The following is a 24,677-nucleotide window of genomic DNA, read 5'->3' as shown; positions in this document are numbered from 1 at the left end:
ATAGGATGTCACCAGCAGGACTCTGTAGTAAACAGCAAGTTTTTTTTAACTCGCTGTTTTAGGTGGGTACACAATAAATCAGTGTCCAGGTGTTTATACTCTGCACAGCAGCGTACTAGTTAAATTAAGTGATTCTTTTTTAATCCCACAAACAGGGAAATTTCACCTGCGAATTTAACCCATCCATGAAGTGAAACACCACATACACTCTAGTGAGCACACACACACACTAGGGGGCAGTGAGCACACTTGCTCAGAGTGGTGGGCAGCCCTATCCACGGCACCCGGGGAGCAGTATGGGGGTTAGGTGTCTTGCTCAAGGACACCTCAGTCATGGACTGTCGGCGCTGGGGATCGAACCGGCGACCTTCTGGTCACACATCCAGTTCCCTAACCTCCAGCCCACGACTGCCCTAAAATCAAATCAAAGAGATGACTGTAACCGAAGGTTAAATCCAGTGGCTTGACACGATGAAATTACACAGCCCTGATGGTGTATAAAATAAAAATAACACATGGCCTCGTTGTATTAATGCGAGGGAACGAGATACTTAGTTAGGCATGGGAATGAGAATTTAGTTGATGCCACGCCTTAGTGAGTCGTGGCAACGAGAAAATTAAGTCGTGGCCATGACTTAGTAAGGTGTGGGAAGGAGGTCATGCCTTATTAAGCTGTGGTCAAGGCTTCATGATTATTTTTATTTATGACTTGACGTCTTGCATTCCATTGAAAAATGAAGCAACATACTGTATGTTCGCGTTTAGGTTTTAAAAGCTGATCAGAGCGGAAATAAATGCCAGCAGCTTTATGTGAAACACTGCTCACAGTGGCCAACAAACACGACGTCAGAACATTTTACACGTCCACATTAACGGTTTCTCTCCAACCGCCGCAGCGGCAGCGACTTTCCAGAAGGTTCTACGGCTTCGCTCTGTCAGGAGGTCCGGGCCTCACAGCTGCTCCACTCGAACAGGAATTGAGCTGGAAGCTCAACCAGAGCTCACAGATAACGTTTCTATATCTGGGTTAAAGCAGAGGGCGGAAATATAACGTTAGAATGTAAAAGTGCCATGTTTCTGTCTTATTTTTCGTTCCTGCGTTTAGCGTTTGTTCACTCCGTTAGGTCGCTATCTCCTAGCAACTAGCTAGTTAGCCAGCCAGCTAACTAACTAGCTTAGCTAGCTCCGGCTGAGGGGAGGGTGAGTAACGTTAGTGAAGTCAACTCGTCATTTAGATAAAATGTTGTTATTAGTTGGTAGCAGCCTCCAGAAACTTATTGAAATCCATTTAACAGCTACCAGACTTCTAACTCTTGCTGTATGACAATGCCGCCAAAATCTACAGAGCCCAAAGAGCTGATGCTGTAGGGCTGTTTATGTCCGCACCTCCAGACTGAAAAGCAGCTTCTGTCCCAGCGCTATCACCTCATGATTCAGCAGAGCTGCTTTTGTTAGTCATTCTGTTTGAGAGAACGAGCATCGCGACATCATTTCATGTTAAAGATCAGTGTTATTTTTAACAACATGTACATCCCTTGCAGTAATGCGTGCTCTGCTAGCCTGAGTTATCAAACAAGATTTCATTGTGCTTGTTCAGTGACAGCAAAGATGTTCTGTTTTGTCGTGTGGTCTGTAGCTAGATGCTCCGTTTAGTCCCAGCTTCAGCTCTGAGCCTTTCTCAGAAACCATGTGACTGTCTCAGCGTATTCTCCACGGCTACACGGACAGCCCACGCCCGCAGTCTGTGGGTGTGCTCGTTTGGGCTCCTGGGCTGGTCCAGCCTGCAGTTTATAAAGCCGCTTTCTTGCCACTTCTTTTCCACAGGCCAGGAGCCAAAGTCCTCAGGTAACTTATCAGCTTTATCATATGATTTATGAATTTGCATTCCGAGCTGAAACTGAAACACTAACCACTGGCTATAAGGATTTTAGACCCTGAGTTTTTATGAAGATGTGCGTAAGGCAGGCAATATGGTGATGTTAGTGGCATGTTGATTGATCTTCAGCATCCATTTCTTTGAATAATTATGTTAAACTAGTACTGTTCATCTTTAATTATTATTATTTAATTAGTCTTAGGGTCATTTTTGCCACATATATGTATTGAGGTGTTGTATTGTATTTGTTTAGTCATTGCACTGCAAAAAATGTGTTGTTACTTCAAAAAGTAAAGAATTCATTGCATTTTAAATAAATGTAAAAAAAAAGAGTGTTTAGTCATTTTTGTCTGGTAATGTTTACTTCATAACGGCTTGGCATCCTGTTTTCAATACAACACTGGGTTTGTCTTGGGCCTACTTGCTGTTCTATGTTAGGTTAAAATCCACTTACAGTTGAATATTGTGACGCGAGTGACTGAATGGTTGGTATAATAGCCTGACCATTTTGAGAAAGTGCAGCTCCCATCAGAGAGAAAATAGGGTTTGAAGAGAAAGCGAAGGACCAGATTTTAAAATGGTAAAACTTTTTTTTTCTATCTGTTAATTTCAGTTCACGTTAAAAAATGAACCCAAAATTGCTGTGTCACTGTGAAATAATGGTTTTTAGTTAGGCTGGTGAATAAAAGTGAAAGTAACCAGGAACCCTTTCACTTTTATTTTTGAGAATCTAAAGGGGAACCAACTATTTTTGCTATGTCTAAAGGACACACCCATCTTTCAGATTATTTTGAAGGGTTTTATTGTTGTTGAGTGTTGTCTAAATCCTCTTTTCCAGGTGAAATTGCTGATGGGGGTTTGAGAGAAGTGGAAATGGATTCTGCATCAGAGGCAGAAGCCTCAGCTGCTGAGGGTGCTCCAGATGTAAGAAAAACAGGATGCTGCATGCTCAGTCATCTTCCTGTCAAGTGCTGATTGTGATCCCTTGCTTGTTAATTTGATTTCTCTTTCAGAGTCCTGCTGATTCAAGAAATGTTTGTACAGTGGCCAGAAGACTTGACGGTATATAGAAGTAAAACCCTCTTGTGACACTCATATGGTTGCCATTCTTAACCCATTTTTTATTGAAAATCAAGAAAAGCAAACACAGCATAATCTGTATACACTTACTTTGCACCAATGCAGTACTGGCCTGATTTAAAAATGTAAATATTGGAAGGGCACTTGAGGTCTGTTCAGTATCTTTAGTAGTAGCTACAGTGAAAAGGGCAAGTCTGAACACGCTGTCTTTACTGTTAGATCATCCAATCACCAGGATCAGATCGTGATTATTAATTATTGTTAATTATTACACTGTACAATCTGTAGGAAACGATGAGCTTGGGAATGGTGACAGAATTCTACTGAACAGTCCTGATGGTATGTAATTGCCTATTACATTGCGTTTTCTTCTGCAGAATAATCCAGAAATGGTTTTTATTTTTGAATCACAAATGGGCCCTTGCAGTTTAAGGATGGGCTTAGTGGAAATGCATTCAGTGCATTCAGTGCATTCAGATTTTGAATCGTTTTAACCACTTCTTCTATCTTTAGGAAACCCCAATATGTCAGAATCGTCATTACAGTCAACTTCAGCAAAGACCGAGGTAAGAGGATGTGAGAATGAGATACAAATCCAGTTTCAACACATGCACTTTGTGTGTAATAAAGTCTTTCATATTTTAAGATGGAGAATCAGACTGATCCTGTAGAGATTCCAGACAGAGCACTGCAAACTTCACACAGCAATCAAGGTAACATAGAAGGTACATTTGATTCTGGTTACCATTTTTAACTCTCAAAATTAATTTACAAAAACATAAGAGTGTGTGACTTCACATGAAGTTCAGATAGAGTGTAATATGCTTCTCCAGTAGTAGTGGCAATCACTACAGGGGCAACTTTAGGATATTATTATGATACTTGAGCCACACTGTTATTCTGCTGCTTTATTGAACGATCTATGATTTACTAAGGACTTCTATATGACATATTGTGATACACTGTGATTTATTATTTTTGACTGCAAATTATTTCTCCTAAAGAATACGTTGATTTACCTAATGAACATTTTGTTCACCTCAGATTTACTGAAGCAAGACAGAATTATTAAAGCAACATTCTAGAAAGCTTTTCCTTTCCATTTACATGTTTGGCATCTGCTTTTATTTGTAAAGTAGAAAAACAACAAAAGACATTTAAAATGTGTTTATCCATAATAATTTAAAAAGATAGGTATGTAAAGAATCTCACCCAAAAAATATTTCACCCAGGAGCTTCTGATTCCTGTCTGAGCACTGGGATTGAATCATACCCTTGCATGTTCATGGCAAGCATGTAATGTACTACACTGTGACATTTTAATAATAACAGGCAGAAGCCGTCATCTCAACAGAAATAAACAGTGACATCTTGTGAATTGAGACAGAAGTGCATTTTAGTAAGTTAGCCTCCAGTAATATTTTGGATTGTTTGAATCACTCAAAGATGAAGAAGTAAACCTATGCTTTCAGTTACCTACGTTTGAGCAGATTGTCTCTGAGCTTATTTATTTAGACCTCCTGTTAGCCGCTCTATTGAACTGCTTGTACAGTGGACAAAAAATAATAATAATAGAAATGAAAATTAGTCCTTTTATGAGGTCGTTCAATGTTTGAATCGAATTGAATTCAGTTTGAATAACTGCTGTGGTACTAGGCCAGCTCTAAATTTCCTTTCTCAGGTGAACCTTCAGCTGATGAGGGAGTGAGACAGTTGGAAATGGAGACTGCATCAGAAGCAGATGCTAAGGATGCTCCAAGTGTAAGACAGACACGCTGCTGCATGCTGGCGCTTCATTCATTAATCATACTGTCAGACATTGATAGTGAGTCCCTGCTTGTTAATTGAATTTCTCTTTCAGGCTCCTGCTGATTCAGCGAATGAATGTACAGGTGAATCAAACTAAAACACATGACTGCACTTACAGAAACATGTAGGGATAAACTCTTTATTTAGTAAAGTAAGAATATAAACACAGAAACTCAGAAAAATCATCCCATTACTCCAAACACAGTCGATCAACCAAGTATCGGAAATCTGTGTCACGCAGATTTTTTTGATTGAACTTCTGTTACATTAGTCTCAAAGTGCCAGTATAAAACTGAATAACAGGCTTCAGACACTGAACATGTTGGGTGAGCATCTGTGTTTGGGTTGAAGGAAAGATTGTGTGAATTAGATTTTTTGGTGAACCACAATCATTTTCATTAGTATGTCTAATTACTGATAACACATTTAACAGATGAAACGCCAGACTAGAATTGTTTTTCCTAATTTATGCATGTGTCTGCTGTTTTTGTGAGGTACAGTAAAGGAGCAGAAGAAATCCAAAAATATTAAGCTGCTGTGTGCTGTTTAAACCAATGACAGTTAATGGCTAAAGGGCATGACTGAATTTCCATGTGAAAATTCAGATCCATCAGTTTATACAGTTAGCCTGAAATTGTGAAAATAAGCAAATTAAGCAGATTTTGGTTGTAATGAATGGTTTAATGTTTCTCAGGAGAAAGTAAGATTTGAGAAAAGATGAACAGTACATTTAAAACATTAAATATAAGGTTATCACACAGCTATATATTGGATGACTGATCTAAAAATCTTAAATATTATAGGTCACAATTCTGCACAGTTGCTGTGTAGTAGTAGTGCGTCAGCTTGTGAATGAAAATAAAAGTAATGCTTTCAATGTTATTACTATTTTTTATTTTCAATACATCCAAAGCACAAACAGTGTTTAATTTGAAAATGGCCAAGACTGAATTTTGAAGTTTTTTGATCATGGGGGCCTTAAAAATGCTGACAGAATTTTTCTAAACACACCTCTTGGAAAGCAACAACATATTATGATTTTTTCCCATAACACCTAAAATGTTAGTACCTAAAATGTGTCATCAATCAGTCATCAAAAAAGGAGCAAAACAGAAACCAGGCAAAAAGTCAAAAACACAGATACGATCAGACATGCAAAGGTACCAGAGGATGAGGCACAAGTCAAAAACGAAACAAACAAAGCAAAAGGTCAGAACACACGGAAACAATCAGAACATAGGTAATGCTCAGTAGTCTCAAAGAAACAATACTCTTCAGTGTATCTAACTAAAGCATTCTGGGAGATGAACTCTGTTTCCTCCATAGGAGCATCCTTTTTTTTTTTTAACATTTTTTTTTACATTTCCGTTTTTTTTTAAATTTTTTTACATTTGTCTTGATGAAAATGAATTGTATTTAGATGTCAGGAATAATATAAGTATATTTTTCTTAGAAAACCCCAACACATCACGACAGCCGGTGGCATCAACTTCGACAGAGAGAATGGTGAGAAGATCTGAGAGTGAATAACACATTTAGTTTAAATTCACACACACACGCACACACGTATATATATATATATATATATATATATATATATATATATATATATATATATATAGACTTAGCACAAAAAGTAAGGAAATTACTTCTTGCTTCTTGGCAATAAATCTTATACCGTTGGAAAGCCTGTTAATTTCCCTTTCAAATTTATAAGGAACTTGCATTTGTTGGATGAGCAGTAGAGCTGAGTATGTGCATTGCGCCCATGAAAAATTTGCCAAGTGTTCTCTGCCATTGCCAAACAGCTTATTTTGCTGTTGCTATTGACACTTGTTTTTGAGCTTCTGGTACCCCCAAGTGCTGCCAATCAGGTGCCAATCCTGTGAGCATGGGCCCTGCTACAGTGGTCAGTAGGTGTCTGCTCCAAGAATCGGCATGCCATGCTTGACTGGATAGGGCCCATGCGATAGGGCAACTTCAAGCTGGTGTCCCGCAAAACCAAGTTCTGCCATTATTTGGAGTGAGCCCTAGTACCTAGTATCTCCAAATTGAAGGCCAAGTTCCATATAACGGGGGATGTCAGAGACAGGCTGCGAAGTGGGCGTCCCAAGAAGACGACACCCCAGGAAGATCGTTTCCTCACCCTGTCAATACTTGGGTACATAGGCTGTCTTCTACAGATTTGCAGTCAAGGTTTGCAGGACAATATGCCCGATGACTTTCTGCCCAGACAATCCAGAACAGACCACATGCAGCCATCTCCGGTGTCAACGGGCTTCCAGGAGGCCTGCCATGACTGCCCTTCACCATCAGGCCCGTTTGCGCTGGTGTCGGCAACACGTGCACTGGAACCTGAACATGTGGAGGAAAGTTATGTTCAGCGATGAGTCCAGATTCTGCCTACGGAAGTTGGATTGTAGGGTCAAAGTGTGGAGAAGATGCGGAGAATGCTATGCTGATTGCTGCACCGATAGAGTAACATCTTTTGGTGGAGGCAGTGTGATGGTGTGGGGCAGCATCTCCCTCACTGGAAAAACGAGGCTTGTCATCATTGGAGGCAATCTCAATGCAGAGAGATATCAAGATGAAATTCTGCTACCAGTAGCAATCCCATATCTCCACAGTCTGGGACCAGACTCTAACCAAGGACCAGACCTCCAAGATGTCAACGTTCACCCCCACAGAGCGGGGTTTATCAGAGACTACCTCCAGAATTTGGGAGTAGAGAGGATGGAATGGCCTGCCAGCAGTCCTGAACCCCACTTGTGGGATCAGCTTGGGCGTGCTGTTTGTGCCAGAGTGACCAACACAACCACGTTGGCTGACTTGCGACAAATGCTGGTTGAAGAATGGGATGCCATCCCACAGCAGTGTGTGACCAGGCTGATGACCAGCATGCGAAGGAAGTGCAGGCTGTTGTGGCTGTGTATGGTTCTTCCACACACTACTGAGGCTCCTTTGTGTTAAATGGATAAATTGTTAATTTGCCAATATGTCTTGTTTCTTCAAACTTCAATCATCCAGTCCACAAAACACCCAACGAGTCAATGGCAGAATAAGCTGTTTGGCATTAGCAGAGAGGATTTGGAAAATTTTAATGGGCACAACCCACATACTCAGCTCTACTGCTCATCACACAAATGCATGTTCATTACAAATGTGGCACCATTTAAAAGGGAAATAAACAGGCTTTCCAACGGTATAAGATGTATTGCCAAGAAGCATGGTTACAAAGTAATAATCTACCAAACGCAAATTTCCTCACTTTTTGTGCTAAGTTTATATATTATATATAAAAATGCATGTACACACATTTTTTATATATATATATATATATATATATATATATATATATATATATATATATAATGATATGCAAATCATGTAAACCATTTTAAAGGAAAATACTAAAAAGGAAACATATCAAATGACATTTTATTGTTATTTTGAAAAATATTCGGCCATTTTGAATTTGACACGTTCCACAAAAGTTGGGACGGGGGCATGTTTACCACTGATTTTCATCATCTCTTCTTTTAAGAGCACTCTGTGTTTGGGAACTGAGGAGACATTGCTGTGGTTTTGAAAGTGAAAGGTTTTTCTGTTCTTGTTTGATATAGAATTTCAGCTGCTTATCAGTTCAGGGTGTCATTTATTATATTTTTAATTTCATAATGCACCTAATGGTGGTTGGTTAGTGTAGTGGGTAACACCTCTGCCTTCTATGCTGTAGAGTGGGGTTCAATCAATCACCCTACACTATACCAATAAGAGTCCTTGGGCAAGACTCTTAACACGCCAAGACGCCTACCTTTGTAAATTGATCAAATTGTAAGTTGCTTTGGATAAGAGCATCAGCCAAATGCCATAAATGTAAATGTTATCAATGGTGACAGGTCTGGACTGCAGGCAGGCCAGTTTAGCACTCAAACTCTTAATATGGAGCCTTGCAGTTGTAATACATGCAGAATGTGGTTTGACATTGTCTTTCTAAAATAAGCAGGGACGTCCCTGAAAACATGTATATATCATTCAACATTAATGGTGCCTTTACAGATGTGCATGCCCCCCCACCCCCATACCATCACGAATACTGAGTTTTGAACTGTATGCTGCTAATAAGCTAACAAGAGTGGTCTTTAGCCCGGAGGACACAGTGTCCATGCTTTCCAAAAAGAATTTCAAATGTTGATTCGTCCGGCAACAGGACACTTTTCCACTTTACGTCAGTCCATTTTAAATGAGCTCAGGCCCAGAGAAAATGGTAGTGTTTCTAGATCCTGTTTATGTCCAGTTTCTTTCTTGTGTTTTAGAGTTTAACAGCATTTGTGGATGCAGTGCTGAACTGTGTTCACAGACAGTGGTTTTCAGAAGTGTTTCTGAGCCCATGCAGTGATTTCCACTACAGAATCATGTCTGTTTTTAATGCAGTGCCGTCTGAGGGCCCAAAGGTCACGTCCAGTAAATGCTGGTTTTTGGCTTTGTCCTTTACGCACAGAGTCTATAATGATATTCTGTACCGTAGAGGATGAACAGCTAAAGTTCTTTGCTATGTTATGTTGAAAAACGTTATTCTTGAATTGTTGCACTATTTGATTGTGCAGTCTTATACAGAGTGGAGAACCCCTCCTCATCTTTACTTCTGAAAGACTCCACCTCTCTGAGATGCTCTTTATACCCAGTCATGTTACTGTCCTGTTGCCAATTAACCACTTTACCAACTTTGCCAACTTTACCAGCCCATCCTATCCCAACTTTGTTGTGTTCTTGACATTGAAATCAAAATGGGCATTTATTTTTCCAAAAACAACAAAATTTCTCAGTTTCAACTCTTGATATATTGTTTTTGTACTGTTTTCATTAAATATAGGGTTTATATTTGCACATCAGTGCATTTGCTTTTATTTACATTTTGCACACACACATATTTGTAACTAATTACGTTTCCGTTTCATTAAGATGGAGATTCAACATGAGACTAACCCTACAGAAAGCCAAAAGAAAGAGCGACAGCCTGCAAAAGACAAACAGGGAAACACAGCAGGTACATCTCCTGGGTTCAGTTACTACTTCAGTGTAATCTGAGTTGTATCAGTATTTTCGACTGAGGGAAGCAGGAGATTTAATGGTTTCCCAGACGATCATTTAATCAACTCTCAACCAGTCTGGGGCAAAAAGGTGATCAGATATTACTGATGAAAGGCACGTAACCCCATGAAGATGCTTCAAAGACGACAATCGCTGTGTTAGGAAAGAGCATCAATAGAGAACTAGAGAGAACTAAATTAACTTAAATCCACTTACTAAATCAAATTAAATAGCATGTATGTGTACGTAGCACGGCATGTGCTACCCCGGGCTCAAGGAGGACGCTGGAGGCAGGGTTTAGGGTGGCAGCAGCCATTACTTTTAATTTCTCATACAAAATAAACAAAACCAACACTATGCTGGCCACTTTTGGCTTACGTCAGTTTCAGTCTCTGCCACTGCTTGTCCCTCTCTGTTCCCTCTTGGCTCTTTTTAAAGGCGCTCAAGCTGCCGGCCAGATAAGAATCAGCTGGCTCTTCTTAAGGGCAGCGTGAGCAGAGGGAACGAGAGCTCTCTGCTCCGCCTCCTTCTTGTCATCCCCAGCTGGCAGCTCAGCCGCCTGGGTTGAACGTAGCGGCCTCACTGCGTACCTTCCTCTGGTGCCTCTAGTGGTTGGCACCAGCGTCGTCCTCCTCCTCCTGCTGTCACTCCTGTGACTCGCGTCCGTTCGGGGAGCTCAGGCTTTGTGCTCCGCCCCTGTTAAAACAATGCATTATTACAGAGAATTGATTAACATTAAGTATCTCCTGTACAGCCATGGCTACATGGTTGGCTTACAGCGCACTAACCACACCTCTGTCAGTCTTTTGTGATAAGCAAAACATTAACATGACCATATGCTTATAATGTTGGGTGGAAAATTCCATTCCAGCACCATGATACAGTATTTGCCATTTGTTAAGATGCAGGATTTTAAAACTTTTTTAGATGTTTAGATTGTATTTGTCACACCAATGACTTTGTTCGGACTTTATGTAGATGTATGCAGACTTACTTTATGTATGCAGATTTACCAACACAACCAGTGATCAGTAAAAACGACTGATTATGTGACTACTCCTTTGCAAGACAACATTTATTATTTCCAGTGGCTACGTTCAGTAAGGGTATTGGTTGTATAGTATTTCTGTAGTTATGGATCACAATTTTTTATTCTCTGTTTAACAGAAATGTACACAGGAACGAGCATTCCATCTGAGAGAAATTTACTGCCTGAACAGTATAATTCAGATGATGAGTTTGTGGTGAGTCCCAGTTTCATGTATTTTAAGAGTAATCTGTATTATGTACACCTGTATGTGCCAAATGTACCATACACTGTTCACAAAGGGCTGTATTTCCACGACGCATAGCATAGTCAAGCGCTGCTACAAGCACTTAAATGTATGCATATTTATTCATGCATGCTCATTCAGAGGCACTATGTGCAATAAGGTTGAAGGAAGTGGAATATAATAAAAACATGAAAGTGTAAATACTGCAGTGCCTTGGAGCCACCATAGTTAATATCAGAATTGACTAAAATAGAAAAATCATGGGTAGCACCTGGAAAATTGGTTTTTACTATGCTGTCAGTACACTGTCATTCATTCCGGCACTGTGTCCTTCACCTCCTCTACTTGAGTCTATTCACCTTTTAAACATGAAAACCTTTAAGATATCTGTGAACTGTGTACTATAAACGAATGACCACTTCTTCAAACTAGAAGTCAAAATGTCTTACGGTAACCCTCATCATACAGCCTGTCGTCATAGTCTGACCAGATGAATTTCTTGTAAATTGTTTTTTTTTTTTTTATTGTAGGATGTTGCTGAAGACCTCCTAAATGAGCACGACATTGTGAGAAAAGGTAATTCTTTGTTAATAATATGTATATTCATTTTTATTTCTTTTTTAGCTGTCTCAAATCAACTCCTAGATTTACTGGTGGCATATAAAATAACCTCTTATAGGGCTTTACAATCCCCAGAAACATTTTTTAGTGCGAAGTTGATGAAGTTCATTTATTCACTCCTATCTTACAACAGGAATATTTTATCCATCACAGCACAGTCATCTCAGAAACTCTTAACAACTTTTGGTATTAGAAACTATAGATACTGTCTTTATATACTTTTATGAAGTAGTAAATAGTTATTTGCTCAGTAGTTTTGTATTGTAAATAGTTATTATTATTTAACTGATCATGTAAACAACACTGTAAAATGTTGAAGTTGAACTAACAAATTTTCTTTTAAAAACCTGTGTCAGAAAAACTGTATAAACAGTAGTATATAATTATGGTGTAGGAAAAAATGATGTAATATAAACCGGAAAATCCTGTATTTCACGTTATCTAACGCAGGTAAAAAATAAGGCTCATGTACAGTAATTGTAACTCTACCGGATCTGCATCAGTTGACAACATGATCTCATTAACATTGCACCATGTACATACATGTACAAATAAGCCCTTACTTATAAAGGACCATACTTTGTGAACGAAATAACCAAAGAAGTGACCCCCTTTTATGGATGTTAACACCTGAGTAGGACTTCAGCTCAGATGGCTATTGGGTGTGATTGGCCTTTTAAAATGGGTTCAGTTAGCAGTTTGTATAACACTAAATTTATTTTGGCTTTATTTGTTGTTTGACATAATATTTGTGATTTAGTAAACTGTAATGCAATTTATTTTCATGTTAGGTTTTGGAGCATAACAGTTTTGTAACAGTGTAGATAAGCATTTGTAATGTAAGCTACAGAAACACACACTCTTGTTAAAGTTTGAGACTTGGTGAGAAGAAAATCAAGAATTTGGGAAATTGTGTTGACTGAATATGTTTCATACACAAACAAAGTGAAAAACTGTTATTGATTTGGTCCAGAGTTTTGCGTGAAGAGTTTTGAAAAAGCAAACTTGTTTTTTTACTTGTTGACTGCTCGTTAGCAATTGTAACAAAATTAACATTAACATTTAATTTTGATACTTCAGTTCTTTTACTGTAATTGTTAGAAGTGGCTCTTCAATCAGGGATAAATAAAAGTTTGCAGGCCACCAAGAAACAAATTATCCAGGTGTACCTGGATAGAATTACAGAAGGCTTTCATATGGCCACATTCCCTCCTAACTTCTAACTTCTCTTGAGCGCTGTAGTTAAGATTCATAAATGTGAGCTATTCAGTAGATAGTTGAAGTTAAAATTCATTTTATTCATTCATTTTTTCATTCATATTCATTTTTTATTGCATATATAGTGACAAGAAAGGTATGTGAACCCTTTGGAATTATCTGCATTTACACAGAAAGTCATCTTGAAATATGGTCTAGTCTTTGTCTTAGTTTCAATAAAGATCAAACATAATCTGTTTAAGCCAATGAAATAAAAATAATGTGTTGTTCTTATTGAATACATCATTCAAACATTCACAGTGTAGGTTCAAAAAGTTTGTGAAACCATAGGCCAGAAGTCACTAATAGGCAGACCACGGTCCGAATCCAGACCTAGAAACTGTCCAATGCGGACCTGGCCCTGTAACTGATAAACAGGGTTGGGGTAGCTACTGAAAAATTAGTGAGCTACTTTGTAGCTATTTCCCAAAATTTGTAGATGGCTACAGTTTAGCTACTTTTCCAAAAAAAAAGTAGTGGCCATTTTTTAGCTGCTTTTTGAAAAGTAGTGCACTACTTTTTAGCTCCTTTCAAAGTGCGATTGTCAGAATGTTTGTGAATCTCCACCTGACACACCAAACAAGCCCAACTGACAATGTGAACAAGGCACTGCATTTAATCCTGTGCCAGAAAGAAACATACAATTGAAAAGCTGCAAATAAACAAGATCACCAAAAAGTCGGTTTAAGTGTAACCAACGACTAAACTTACACAACTAAAGGTGTGATATCCAGCAAAAATTTAGACTAAAGGCAAAATCAGTTATTCCTGGTTTTTCCTAACAAAAATCACAAAATTAACTGAATACAGACCAAACAGTTTTGTGCAAAGCATTGTCAACTGTTGAAATAAAACTGCTGCAATTTAAACATTTCAGCAAGATATTTACAGACATGAAATTCAGAACCACTTCAGCAACAATTTAGCCTCAAAGTCCTCATCATTGAGAGAATCAGGCCTGAATAATCTTTCCACTGCTACAGTGCTGCTGCGGTTGCACAGCAGAACTAGATTTCTAGGTAAAATAACATAATAAGCCTCCTTTGCTGTAAAATCGTTATAACACACAGTTCTAACACAGTTTTCACAATAAATGGTCTTGAACACTGGAGTTAATGTAGAACTGCTAATTCACCATTTAATGCTGACTGATCTAAAGACTGATGCGCAGACTGCTGATCTCATGGCAATGCAGATAACTTAATGGAAAAGACAGATATTTAAGATGAACATCGATTTGGAGATGAATGGACTTTGGAATCTGCATTTATAAGCGTTCAGCTGGTTTCTCTATACGTTTAATCTGCAACAACTCACGAAGCTAAAGTCGTTCCTCATTCTCCTGCTTCTTGTTCGAATTGTTCCACCTTGGTGCAGCAGTACAGTCTGGCACCTCAGGCACCACTTAAGGTGGAATGGGACAATTGGAACAAGAAGCTGGAGAATGAGATGCAACTTCAGTCTCGAAAAAGACGAGCATTGAGAGACATTTTACAAGAAATTGCAGAGTTTCCTGAGATGCGAGAAAAGTGGCTACAGCTGAGCTAAAAGTTAAAGCAGAGCAAAGTCTGAGTTTTCATTTATATTCTATCTTTATCCTGTACTAGTACATCAGCATACACTGAGACATACTTACAGCCAAGAGGGTAAAACGGACATAAAATGTCAAGCCTCCCAAGGTGGTTTCATTTTTGCTGAAAGGACAAAACGGCCCTTCTTACCATTTTGGATGCGACCCTTGAGCTAAGCCTACTAGTAACGGATGATCAGCGCGTGCCCGTTTGCTCGAACTGTGCGCGGCTCAGTCGTTATTGCACAGTCACCACCAGCCCAGTTAAGGGGCGCGTTCTATAGTTCAGCTTTTGTGTGGGTTGCCTGAAGCCTGTAGCAAAATTGTAGCGAAAATCTTTGCTATAGCTACACAAAAATTAGTAGGCTCTACAGCTACTAGCTACATTTCATAAAACTATAATGGCTACTGCTAAAAAATTGTAGCTTACTATAAAAAGTAGCACGCTACTTGGCTACTCACCTATCCCTGCCAATAAAACAAGGAGAATTATTTAATTTTGACGGGGTCGTCCTATTTTAAGTGCTGTAACTTTTCTAGCCTTTATGGTAGCTTTAGCAGCCCGCGAGGCTCATAGACCAATCGCATGCGTTTTAAAAATCACGTGACGCTACTTAGCCGTTCAGATCTGTGCATGACGATGAGCAAAGAGACTCGAGTGAGTGACGCGCACACAGGGGAGGGACGAGGTGAGAAACAGGCAGAGAAGAAAGTGAGTCAGATTATTTTAAATGGTGTTCTCTAAAAAGAGAAAACTGACAATGAATGTTGTTGAAATATCACTGAATTGTACTTTATTTGACTGTAAGATAAGATAAGATAATCCTTTATTAGTCCCACAGCGGGGAAATTCACAGTATTACAGCAGCAGCAGAGTAACAGGAGTAAGGCACTCAGTAATGGAAATGGAAAACATTATAAACATTATAAATAATAAAAACTAAATTTAAATCTCGACTATTTACAACAAAATAAGGATAGTAATAAAATAAGAGTTGCATCTGTATTGCACTTAGGAACATAGGAACATATTGCACATTGAAAAATGTTTGCATTCTGAATGTGTGTGAATTGTGTGTGTGTGTGTATATTGTGTGTGTGTGTGTATATTGTGTGTGTGTGTGTGTGTGTGTGTGTGTGTGTGGTCTACTGGGAGCAGTGCTGGTTCTACAGTCTCACAGCAGCAGGAAGGAAGGACCTGTGATGGCGCTCCTTCACACACTTGGGGTGAAGGAGCCGGTCACTAAAGGAACTGCCCAGTGCTGCCAGAGTCTCATGCATGGGGTGGGAGTCGTTCTCCAGCATGGATGCTGGCTTGTTCAGCATCCTCCTTTCTCCCACCGCCTGCACTGGGTCTAGAGGAGTCCCTAGGACCGAGCCGGCCCTCCTGACCAGTTTGTCCAGTTTCTTCCTGTCTGCAGTGGAGATGCTGCTGCCCCAGCAGACCACTGCATAGAGGATGGCTGATGCCACCACTGTGTCAAAAAAGGTCCTCAGGAGTGGCCCCTGCACTCCAAATGACCTCAGTCTCCTGAGCAGGTAGAGTCTGCTCTGTCCTCTCCTGCAAAGTGCAGCTGTGTTGTCTGACCAGTCCAGTTTACAGTTAAGGTGCACACCCAGGTACCTATAAGAGTCCACTCTTCCAATGTCCGTTCCCTGGATGTTCACTGCTGGAGGGGGATGTGTGCGTCTGCGGAAATCCACCACCAGTTCTTTGGTCTTCCCTGCATTGATCTGTAGGTGATTCTGCAGACACCAGTCCACAAAGTCCTGAATCAGTTCTCTGTTCTCTCCGTCGTCCTCATTTGTGATGCGGCCGACGATCGCTGAGTCATCAGAACTTCTGTAGGTGGCAGTTTTGAGTTGTACATGAAGTCTGCAGTGTACAGCGTGAAGAGGAACGGTGCTAACACCGTCCCCTGTGGGGCCCCTGTGGGGCCCCTGTGTTACAGACCACCATGTTGGACACACAGTCCCTTGTCCTCACATACTGTGGACGGTTGGTGAGGTAGTCCAGGATGCAGTGCATTAGGTGATGGTCCACCCCTGCCTGTTCCAGCTTGTCGTTCAGGAGCCCAGGCTGTATGGTGTTGAAAGCACTGGAGAAATCAAAGAACATGATTCTCACAGTGCCCCCAGGCTTCTCCAGGTGAGAAAGAGCTCCATGCAGCACGTAGATGATGGCGTCATCCACCCCGGTGCCAGGCTGGTAGGCAAACTGAAGTGGGTCCATAGATGAGCTCACCATAGGGCGGAGTGGTCTAAAGACCAGCCTCTCCAGTGTCTTCATCAGGTGTGACGTCAGTGCCACCGGCCTGTAGCTGCTGAGGTCCTTTGGGTGCTGTGTTTTTGGCAATGGCACCACACAAGATGTCTTCCACAGTTGTGGTGCTTTCCCCAGCTTCAGGCTTGTGTTGAAAATGTGCTCCACTATTCTACACAGCTGATCTGTACATTCAGTTGTTGACTGTGTAAGATGTTGATATAACTACTACTTCAGTAAACAGTATATGGCACTGAATCACAATGCATGTTAGACATTATGATGTTCTGGACCTTTGTTTGAGAAAATTTTCTTTGACTGGACCTTATTAAATTTTAATTAAAGGCTAATCACTTCAACAAAAGCTAATTGGAGTCAGGAGTTAACAAACCTAAAATTAAATCAAGGAAATGAGATTGGAGGTTTTATTTGGCTTATAAAAAACATTTGAATGTTTTGCATTTGCTATTCACAAAAAGCATCTGCTGATGTGAACTGTGCCTTGCAAAAAGGAGATCTTAGAAGAGCTATGAACAGTAGTTGTTGAATCACATAAAGCTGTAAAGGGTTACAAACTAATCTCAAAGAGTTTAGGTGTTCATCGGTCTGCAGTTAATCAAACTGTCTATAAATAGAGAAAATATAGTAGTGTCTGCTTTACCCAAAATGGGCGCCTAGCCAAAGTAATTTCAAAGGCAAAATGCTCAAAGAAGAGCTAAGTATAGTTTAAGTTCACATGTGGTTCTAAAATGATCAAACCTTAAGCTGTACAGCTAATCACAGCAAAATCAATAGATATGACTGCATAATAAACAGATCACTGGAAATCATTGCATACAGATAACCAAGAAACAAAAGATAAATAACATAATGGATATTAAAAGGTAATTTTAACACTATAAAGTTTGGTCAGTAGTGGGGGCAGTGGACTCATTCATTAATCTGCTGCAGAGCATTTCATGTCATTAGAAACAGGCAAATCCGCATTTTTATGCAACTTAAATGAATAAGGGTGATTTTGTTTGTCTATACTTGTGAAGAACAGATCACATTTTGTGGCCAATTAATGCAGAAATTCCAAAGTGTTCACATTTTTTCTTGCTACTGTGTGTGTATGCAAATATACAGATAGACAGATAGATAGGTATGTATATGTGTGTGTGTGTGTGTGTGTGTGTGAGAGAGAGTAAAATGTATTCTTTTTTCTTCTTCTTTCTTTGTTTTAGACAAAGGTGGTCTACAAAATGACACCAGGTAATATATTTTGTCACGTTTAGTGTTGAACAAATTTTAATTATTTGTTCTAAGTTCTGTATACTTCAGTTTAGTTCAACTGAAATACTTATAATTTTTTCAAGGAGACTGCTGTGAAAGGAATTTATGTCTATTTACACTATTATATGCACCAAGAATAAAAAAGTGGACAGCATATGAGGGCTGACCCAGGACATGGGCTCCAAAAGAGACCTTGACAGAAAAAATGACCATTTCATTATATGATTTATATATATCATATATAAATATGATTTACCTTGTACTTCAGAATCAGAATGCAGTTTCCTTGCTTAATGTGACACACTTCCAAGTGAAACAGGCTACTCAAGTGGTAAATAAATTTGGGCAGCACATGATGTGGTTGGATCGTTAAAAGTAGGCATTCCAGAACAAACACCTAGTCAGACTTCCACGTCAGGGTAAATAAATCCATGTACTAGTCGCCTAATATTTAAGTAAGAGATGGAGTGCGTGTGTGTGTGTGTGAGAGAGAGTGTGTGTGTGTCTATGAGTGTATGTGTGTGTGTGTGTGTGTGAGTGTGTGTGCAATGTGTGTTTGTGTGTGTGAATGAGTGTCTGTGTATGTGTGTGTCTGTGTGTGTGTGTATGTGTGTGTGTGTATGTGTGTGTGTGTATGTGTGTGTCTGTGTGTGTGTGAGTGTGTGTGTGAGTGTGTGTTTGTGTGTGTGAATGAGTGTCTGTGTGTGTGTGTGTGTGTGTGTGTGTGTGTGTGTGTGTGTGTGTGTGCATCCTGGTTCCAATCCTGTGGCCAACATGTATTGCAAAGGAAGCATAAAACTTCCTGGCTGGTGAGTAACATGCAACAGGTGATATGAATTTAGCAGAGAGGAACTGGCAATAACCAGCACTGGGCCAAAATTTGTCTAAAACAATTTGAAAAGGAAAATTGTGTTGTTTACAATATAATCCTTAGAAATTCAGTTAATTTACTCAGAATAGAAATAATAGAAAGGACATGAAAACCAAGAAGTGAAAGATTTTCAGATTGTACTTTTAACTGCAATGATTATATTCAATTGTTAATGTATCCTTTCTCTTTTGGAACTATATATAGGGAAGAATACATTTGTGTGAAATTTTTTGCTGTCCTGCGGAAGGAATTCCTTGTGGAGAACAGCATGCTGCACTTCGTTGACTGGAATGGGTGCAAATTTCTGATGCAGCCTGTAAGGTAAGTCCACATCTATGCTGTTTTAGTGCTTCTTCATCCACTACAAGCACAACTCAAAGTTTATGCCAAGTGCATGATTGAGTGCAGGTAACGCAACAAAAGCAGGATGTTTGCAGGACAAACCACAGGACATGAAAAAATAATAGGACTGATATATGTTAAGATTAAAGCCCAATAAATATGAAATATTTGTCACCAGAACTGATTTAAGGAGCTAAATATTCCAATAAATAACATTGGAAATATAACTTTTTTTATGGTCAAGAAATAAACATATTCTGCTATAGTGATAAAAGAATAAACTTTACAAACAGCTTGCTTCTGTTAGCTATACATAGAAAAAATGAGTTATGAATCTGAGAAGAATGGATGCAGAAATGCTCACAAATTTAAATGAGTTGAAATATTTATGGTTGTATAATGACAAACATCTCTGTGTTTGCATATGCTGTCGTTGTTTGGATATCAGTACTAAACCCCTGAATATTGTGTATCATGTTTTTTTATCTCCTCCCTTCCCCATGTATTCGATATTCTGTATTTTTCCTCATTCCTGTCTTCCCATCCTGTCTCCCCCCCGTTTGTCATATTGTATGTGCTTGGACAGGTTGATGGCCAGTTTCGTTGGTGCTTATGACTAGTGACAATAAAGGTTCATCATCATCATCAACAAATCAAATATTTTTCACTAAAACTATTTGAGGGGGGTGGTCATCTAACAGACATCACAAATAACAGAGACTAACTTTGTTCACAAGCACTTTCAGCTCTACTCTTCAGAGTTGGCTGCAGTTGTTAATTGGTACAGAAAGGTACAGAAAAGGGGAGGTTAATGTCTCTTACATTTGACAGTTTTTAAAATATGTCTTATGAATCAGAGGCTAAAAAAATCCACTGTAGTCTACAAATTGTCATAATAGGTTCCTTTCACGGAAACAAAAGAAGAACAAAATGTGAACCTTGCTCAAATGCCATTAGTTTCTCCTTACTTTATATATTACATGAATCATGATTGTTTCTATTAATTAGTCATATTAAGCAATATGCATTATTCAATAAGGAAATGGAAATTTCTTGTAGATCTGTATAGTTTTTGTAAAGAATGTTCTGTTGTAATTTTTTTTAGGTGTGACAAAGAGGACTTGATATGTACACTTGATCTCCCTATGAGTAGAGCATTTGCTGATGGTCTCTCCTACACATATTGTCTTATAATCAATGACAACAGCTACTTTGAAACCCTTACAGTAGGAAAGACCACTTACAATTACAGAAGACTGCATAGGAAAACCTTGGAGTCAGACAATGGTGAGTGTCTTGTGTTATTATTGTTATTATTATTATTTCTTTATTTTCTCTGGGGCCATTTTTCTACAACAGAGGAAAAGAGTTGGTTATCCAAAGAAATAGAAAAGTATGTTTGGCAGTAGCACATTCAAGTCCTTCCATTTTGCCAAAAATACTATCTTAGTATCTTGAGCCTTCAAATTAGTTGATTTCCTTTAGTCTGTGTGGACTGAAAATGGCAGGAATCAGGAGGAGAACAGCTGTCTTTGAGTTTTCTCAGACAAGAAGCACTTGAAGCATGTCACAGATAAAACTAGACTGGTTACAGTGATTAAACACACATGTGTAGAACTATTCTAAATTATGACCAGTAAACAACAAGCATTTTTTGGAGATACAAAGTTAAGCAACATTGAAAGCATCTGTCCACTGCGGAGAAGAATAACCCAACTCCCATTTTTTTTCACGTGTGACAAATATTTGTGTTTTTTGTCCATACACAACACATCTATTGCTAAGTGGCCAAATTGCTAGATTATAGGGGTGGGAATCTCTTGGCACCTCATTCGATTATGATTCAGAGGCTGCAATGCAGTCATAAAACGATTATTGATGCATCTTTTTTCAATACAGGATTTCTTTTTCTCTCGCTCTGTGACAACTTGATACTAAATACTTGGTATTTGTAATAGTTCATAATGAACTTATTTCCAGTATCTTTTATTAAAAGATTTTATTAAAACAACTGGAAGTGGTTTGGCAAGTGAACTGGAAGGCTCTCATTCACTGCTCTTGTTTGGAGCACATGAAATGCTGCTGCCACTCATCTGCGATAAAATGCTCTGTTATGGTGAAATAAGATCCTGTTGCAATGAAAGTCCACGCACCATGTTACAGCTATCCTACCTGTTTGCTTCAGTGATTCCATAACTTCAGTTTTGGTCTGGTTGTAAAGAGTTGGAGGAGTTGCTGTGTCAGTAAAATATCTATTAGAAACGTGTAATATCATGTTCAGCATGTTTCTCATATTTGTCATCTTTCCTAAATAGTTTAGTTTAGTGTGACTCAACTTGCATATAGTTTTAGATTTAAGATGAACATCGATAATTTGAGGACGAATAGACTTAATTGCTTATAAGCACTATAACTTTTTCATTAATTCCTCCTAGCTAGCACAGTTGGCTGTAGTTTGGGATCCTTGTGATCTGTTCTTTAATTGATGTCACCTGCAAACTAATTTGAATTGTGGAGGCAAATCAAGAGAGTGTGTTTCAACCAGTTAAGAAATTCCCTTTAGGGTTGTAGCTGCTAAAAGATGAGCAGTTTGTGAAATGACTGAAAAGAAAACAAAGACAACTTAAGAAAAAATGAGAAAAAAGGTGACCAAGTAAGTAAGTTATTTTTGGAGAAATGTATATGGTCTTTATACATTACTGTGCAAAAGTCTTAGGCACCTAAGCAGATTGTTCAAAAATATTCATTATAGTAGTTTGTGTGTTTTGTCTGTCAAAACAAAATATATAATTACAGTAAAAACTAAAAAGAATTTCTTGTTTTCAAAAAAGTAGTTGAAGAACTGGTTAGAAGAACAGGTTTGGTTCTTGATTTCACCTTGATGCAAAGACATTTCTGTGATAGTGTACACAGAAGCCACAAACCTTACAAAGTAACAGTAAGTTTCAGTAATGCATGGACTGCACAGCTGAAAGAGTTTCAGTACATTAAAAGATTATTTTATCTTCTTTTAAAAAGAAGACAGCCAAATCATTATTTAGGCAAAATTGTGCTTTTAAGACACTTTGATAAAATGTGAAATATGAATTATTAAATAGCAGTTTAAAACATAGTTTCATTAAAATAATTTGTTTTTGGTGTTTTTATATCCCTCATCAGACTAAGAATAATGTGACATTTTTTCCATAAGTCCAAACAAATAAATGTCTCATTTATTAAATAAAATCTAACAGTTATCAGCACGACAAATAAGATCTTTTCACATGCTTAATGAAATGATCACATATTGTGTTTAGTAAAGAAAACTGCAATAAATACATATGTAATGAGGCAAAAGCACAAAAGACCAGTTCTATCCCTTTCATCTTATTTCACCTATTTAGTAAATTACAACAATCACATTTTAATGCCAAAAGATGATTTACTAATATGAGTAAATCTGGCCCCTTGATAATAATAAAGGAATTTGGAAGAATTAACTAAAAAAAGAGGATGATATGTAGTGTGGTAGTGAGAGGTGCTATAAGTCATGAGTGATGGACGTAACAGAGGAAAAATGAATGAAAAGGATGAAGAAATGATGACAGTGTGAGTATGAATGTAGAGGGGTAGTGGATAGATTTAAAAGATAGTTCTTAAGAGAAAAGCATAGGTAGACGGCTCAGTAAATTGGTTCTGTTGTTACAGGCTGCATATATGTTATTTCCATACTTAGAATGCATTATTTTCAGTGAAAAGTACTTGTTTAGTAGATGATGAAACCATAATACCAATTCATTTACTTCCTCTAATTGTTGTTAAACTGTTGAAAGTAATGTGCATGAAATGTTGCATAAAAACAAATACTTTTGTTTTTCTTTATTTTGCATTGCGAGCAAAATATTAACCCAAAATATTATGCTTTACTTGTCTTATTTACAGTCTTTCATCAGTTTGATGATATATGCCTGTCGTTTTCAATATTGAGCTGGTGGCCAACTTGGAAACCTGGAAAAACAGAGATCGACAAAATCCGCAGTAAATTCATTCAGATTGCTTTAATTCACCTAATATACTGCACCAACGAGGATTTAAGTGAAATGCAAAAAACAGTGACATTTTTCATCGACTGTATAAAACTACGAGTAGTGCGCGCTGATGATATTTTCAAAATACCACATTCTTTGGTAAGTACTGCTGATTTAAGTTAATATCTATGAAGTATAAGTGTTACAAGTCAATGTGATTATACTATCTCGTAATTGCAATTACATAATCAGTTACAGCTACTGTAAGGTCATCTTGCAATCCTAACTGCTTAGTTACCTGTCACCTGTGTAGCAGGGAAAATTCAAACAAGCTGTCCCTTCTACCTGATGAGATCACAGCTTCTTCAATACTCACCCATGTCTGTTGTAGTTTTACAGAGGTTCTACTTTAACTTCTGTTTCTTCATATTATTTCTTGACCTAATTCTAAATAGTAGATAGACAGTGACTGAAACATTTAATCCTTCCCTCTTTTCCACAAAGTGGGAATATTTCAGAAAGGCTTGTCCTAAGATCTGACAAGTTCAGGATAGCACATGCTTCTTAATATTTGTAAAAAAAAATTTTTTTCTTACAGTGTCCTATGTGAGGTTAGGTAAAGACCTAGTCAATCAAGGTTAAGGATCAATTTCTATGTCAGTTACTGAACATACATGGTTAGCATAAAATGTAAACACATCTTATGAAATAAACAAAATTGCATATAAGATTCAATTTTTAAGAGTTAGGATTTCTATCTTGAGTCAATTTGTAATGTATTAAACTTGCACTGCAGCAAATTGAAAATCAAAATTGCAAAAAACTGCAATGTCATGGTAATATTTTTAACTTAAGCCTACAATTTTAATGTTAACTTACAATAATAATAAAAATAGCAGAACAGTAGCATTTCATTGGACATACTGTTTGAACCTATGGTACCGCATGTCATGATGTCACAAAATGAAGTACAACTGTTACTACAACCATTTCAATTCTGTTTGAATCTTAACAAAAATCAGTAGTTTCAACAGTGTACATTGTATTTTTTTACAGCTTTAGCAATATCCAACTCTATTCATGATTCATTATGCAGTATTGCTTTTGTATTTTTCTTTCAGGAATCAATCAAAATGGACCTGAAAAGTGCATTTAAGGAAGCAATTGGGAGTCTGAAAGATAAAGCACCAGTACAGACTGTTCTTGCAGCTGCAATTCTTGCAAACCGTCTTTCCATCAAACTTGAAAAAGTATCGGTTGAAAAACTAGCTGAAATCATCAAACGAAATGGTGAACTGCAAGGTACACTCATGAGTTTAGATGACACAGCGAGACGGTAAC

The 24,677-nt window shown here is 38.2% G+C and overlaps 1 protein-coding gene across 1 annotated transcript in view; it reads left to right on the top strand.

Annotated features, from left to right (window-relative positions):
* The first annotated feature begins 1,326 nt into the window (after positions 1–1,326).
* The window catches only part of LOC108413519, a 33,498-nt gene continuing 10,147 nt past the window's right edge, over positions 1,327–24,677 (top strand). The window contains exons 1-18 of the mRNA XM_037531539.1: positions 1,327–1,364; positions 1,703–1,845; positions 2,715–2,800; positions 2,890–2,938; positions 3,245–3,295; positions 3,470–3,522; positions 3,603–3,669; positions 4,638–4,717; positions 4,818–4,848; positions 6,219–6,271; positions 9,728–9,812; positions 11,024–11,100; positions 11,661–11,706; positions 18,068–18,095; positions 19,192–19,308; positions 20,435–20,616; positions 23,251–23,495; positions 24,458–24,672. Coding sequence (XP_037387436.1) covers positions 1,327–1,364; positions 1,703–1,845; positions 2,715–2,800; positions 2,890–2,938; positions 3,245–3,295; positions 3,470–3,522; positions 3,603–3,669; positions 4,638–4,717; positions 4,818–4,848; positions 6,219–6,271; positions 9,728–9,812; positions 11,024–11,100; positions 11,661–11,706; positions 18,068–18,095; positions 19,192–19,308; positions 20,435–20,616; positions 23,251–23,495; positions 24,458–24,672 — 1,646 coding nt within the window. The remainder of the gene's footprint in view (positions 1,365–1,702; positions 1,846–2,714; positions 2,801–2,889; positions 2,939–3,244; positions 3,296–3,469; positions 3,523–3,602; positions 3,670–4,637; positions 4,718–4,817; positions 4,849–6,218; positions 6,272–9,727; positions 9,813–11,023; positions 11,101–11,660; positions 11,707–18,067; positions 18,096–19,191; positions 19,309–20,434; positions 20,617–23,250; positions 23,496–24,457; positions 24,673–24,677) is intronic.

Source organism: Pygocentrus nattereri, chromosome 20 (genome assembly GCF_015220715.1).
Source record: "Pygocentrus nattereri isolate fPygNat1 chromosome 20, fPygNat1.pri, whole genome shotgun sequence".
NCBI lineage: Eukaryota > Metazoa > Chordata > Actinopteri > Characiformes > Serrasalmidae > Pygocentrus > Pygocentrus nattereri.
The sequence above is the reverse complement of the archived record's forward strand: the minus strand, read 5'-3'. Positions and strand labels throughout refer to the sequence as shown.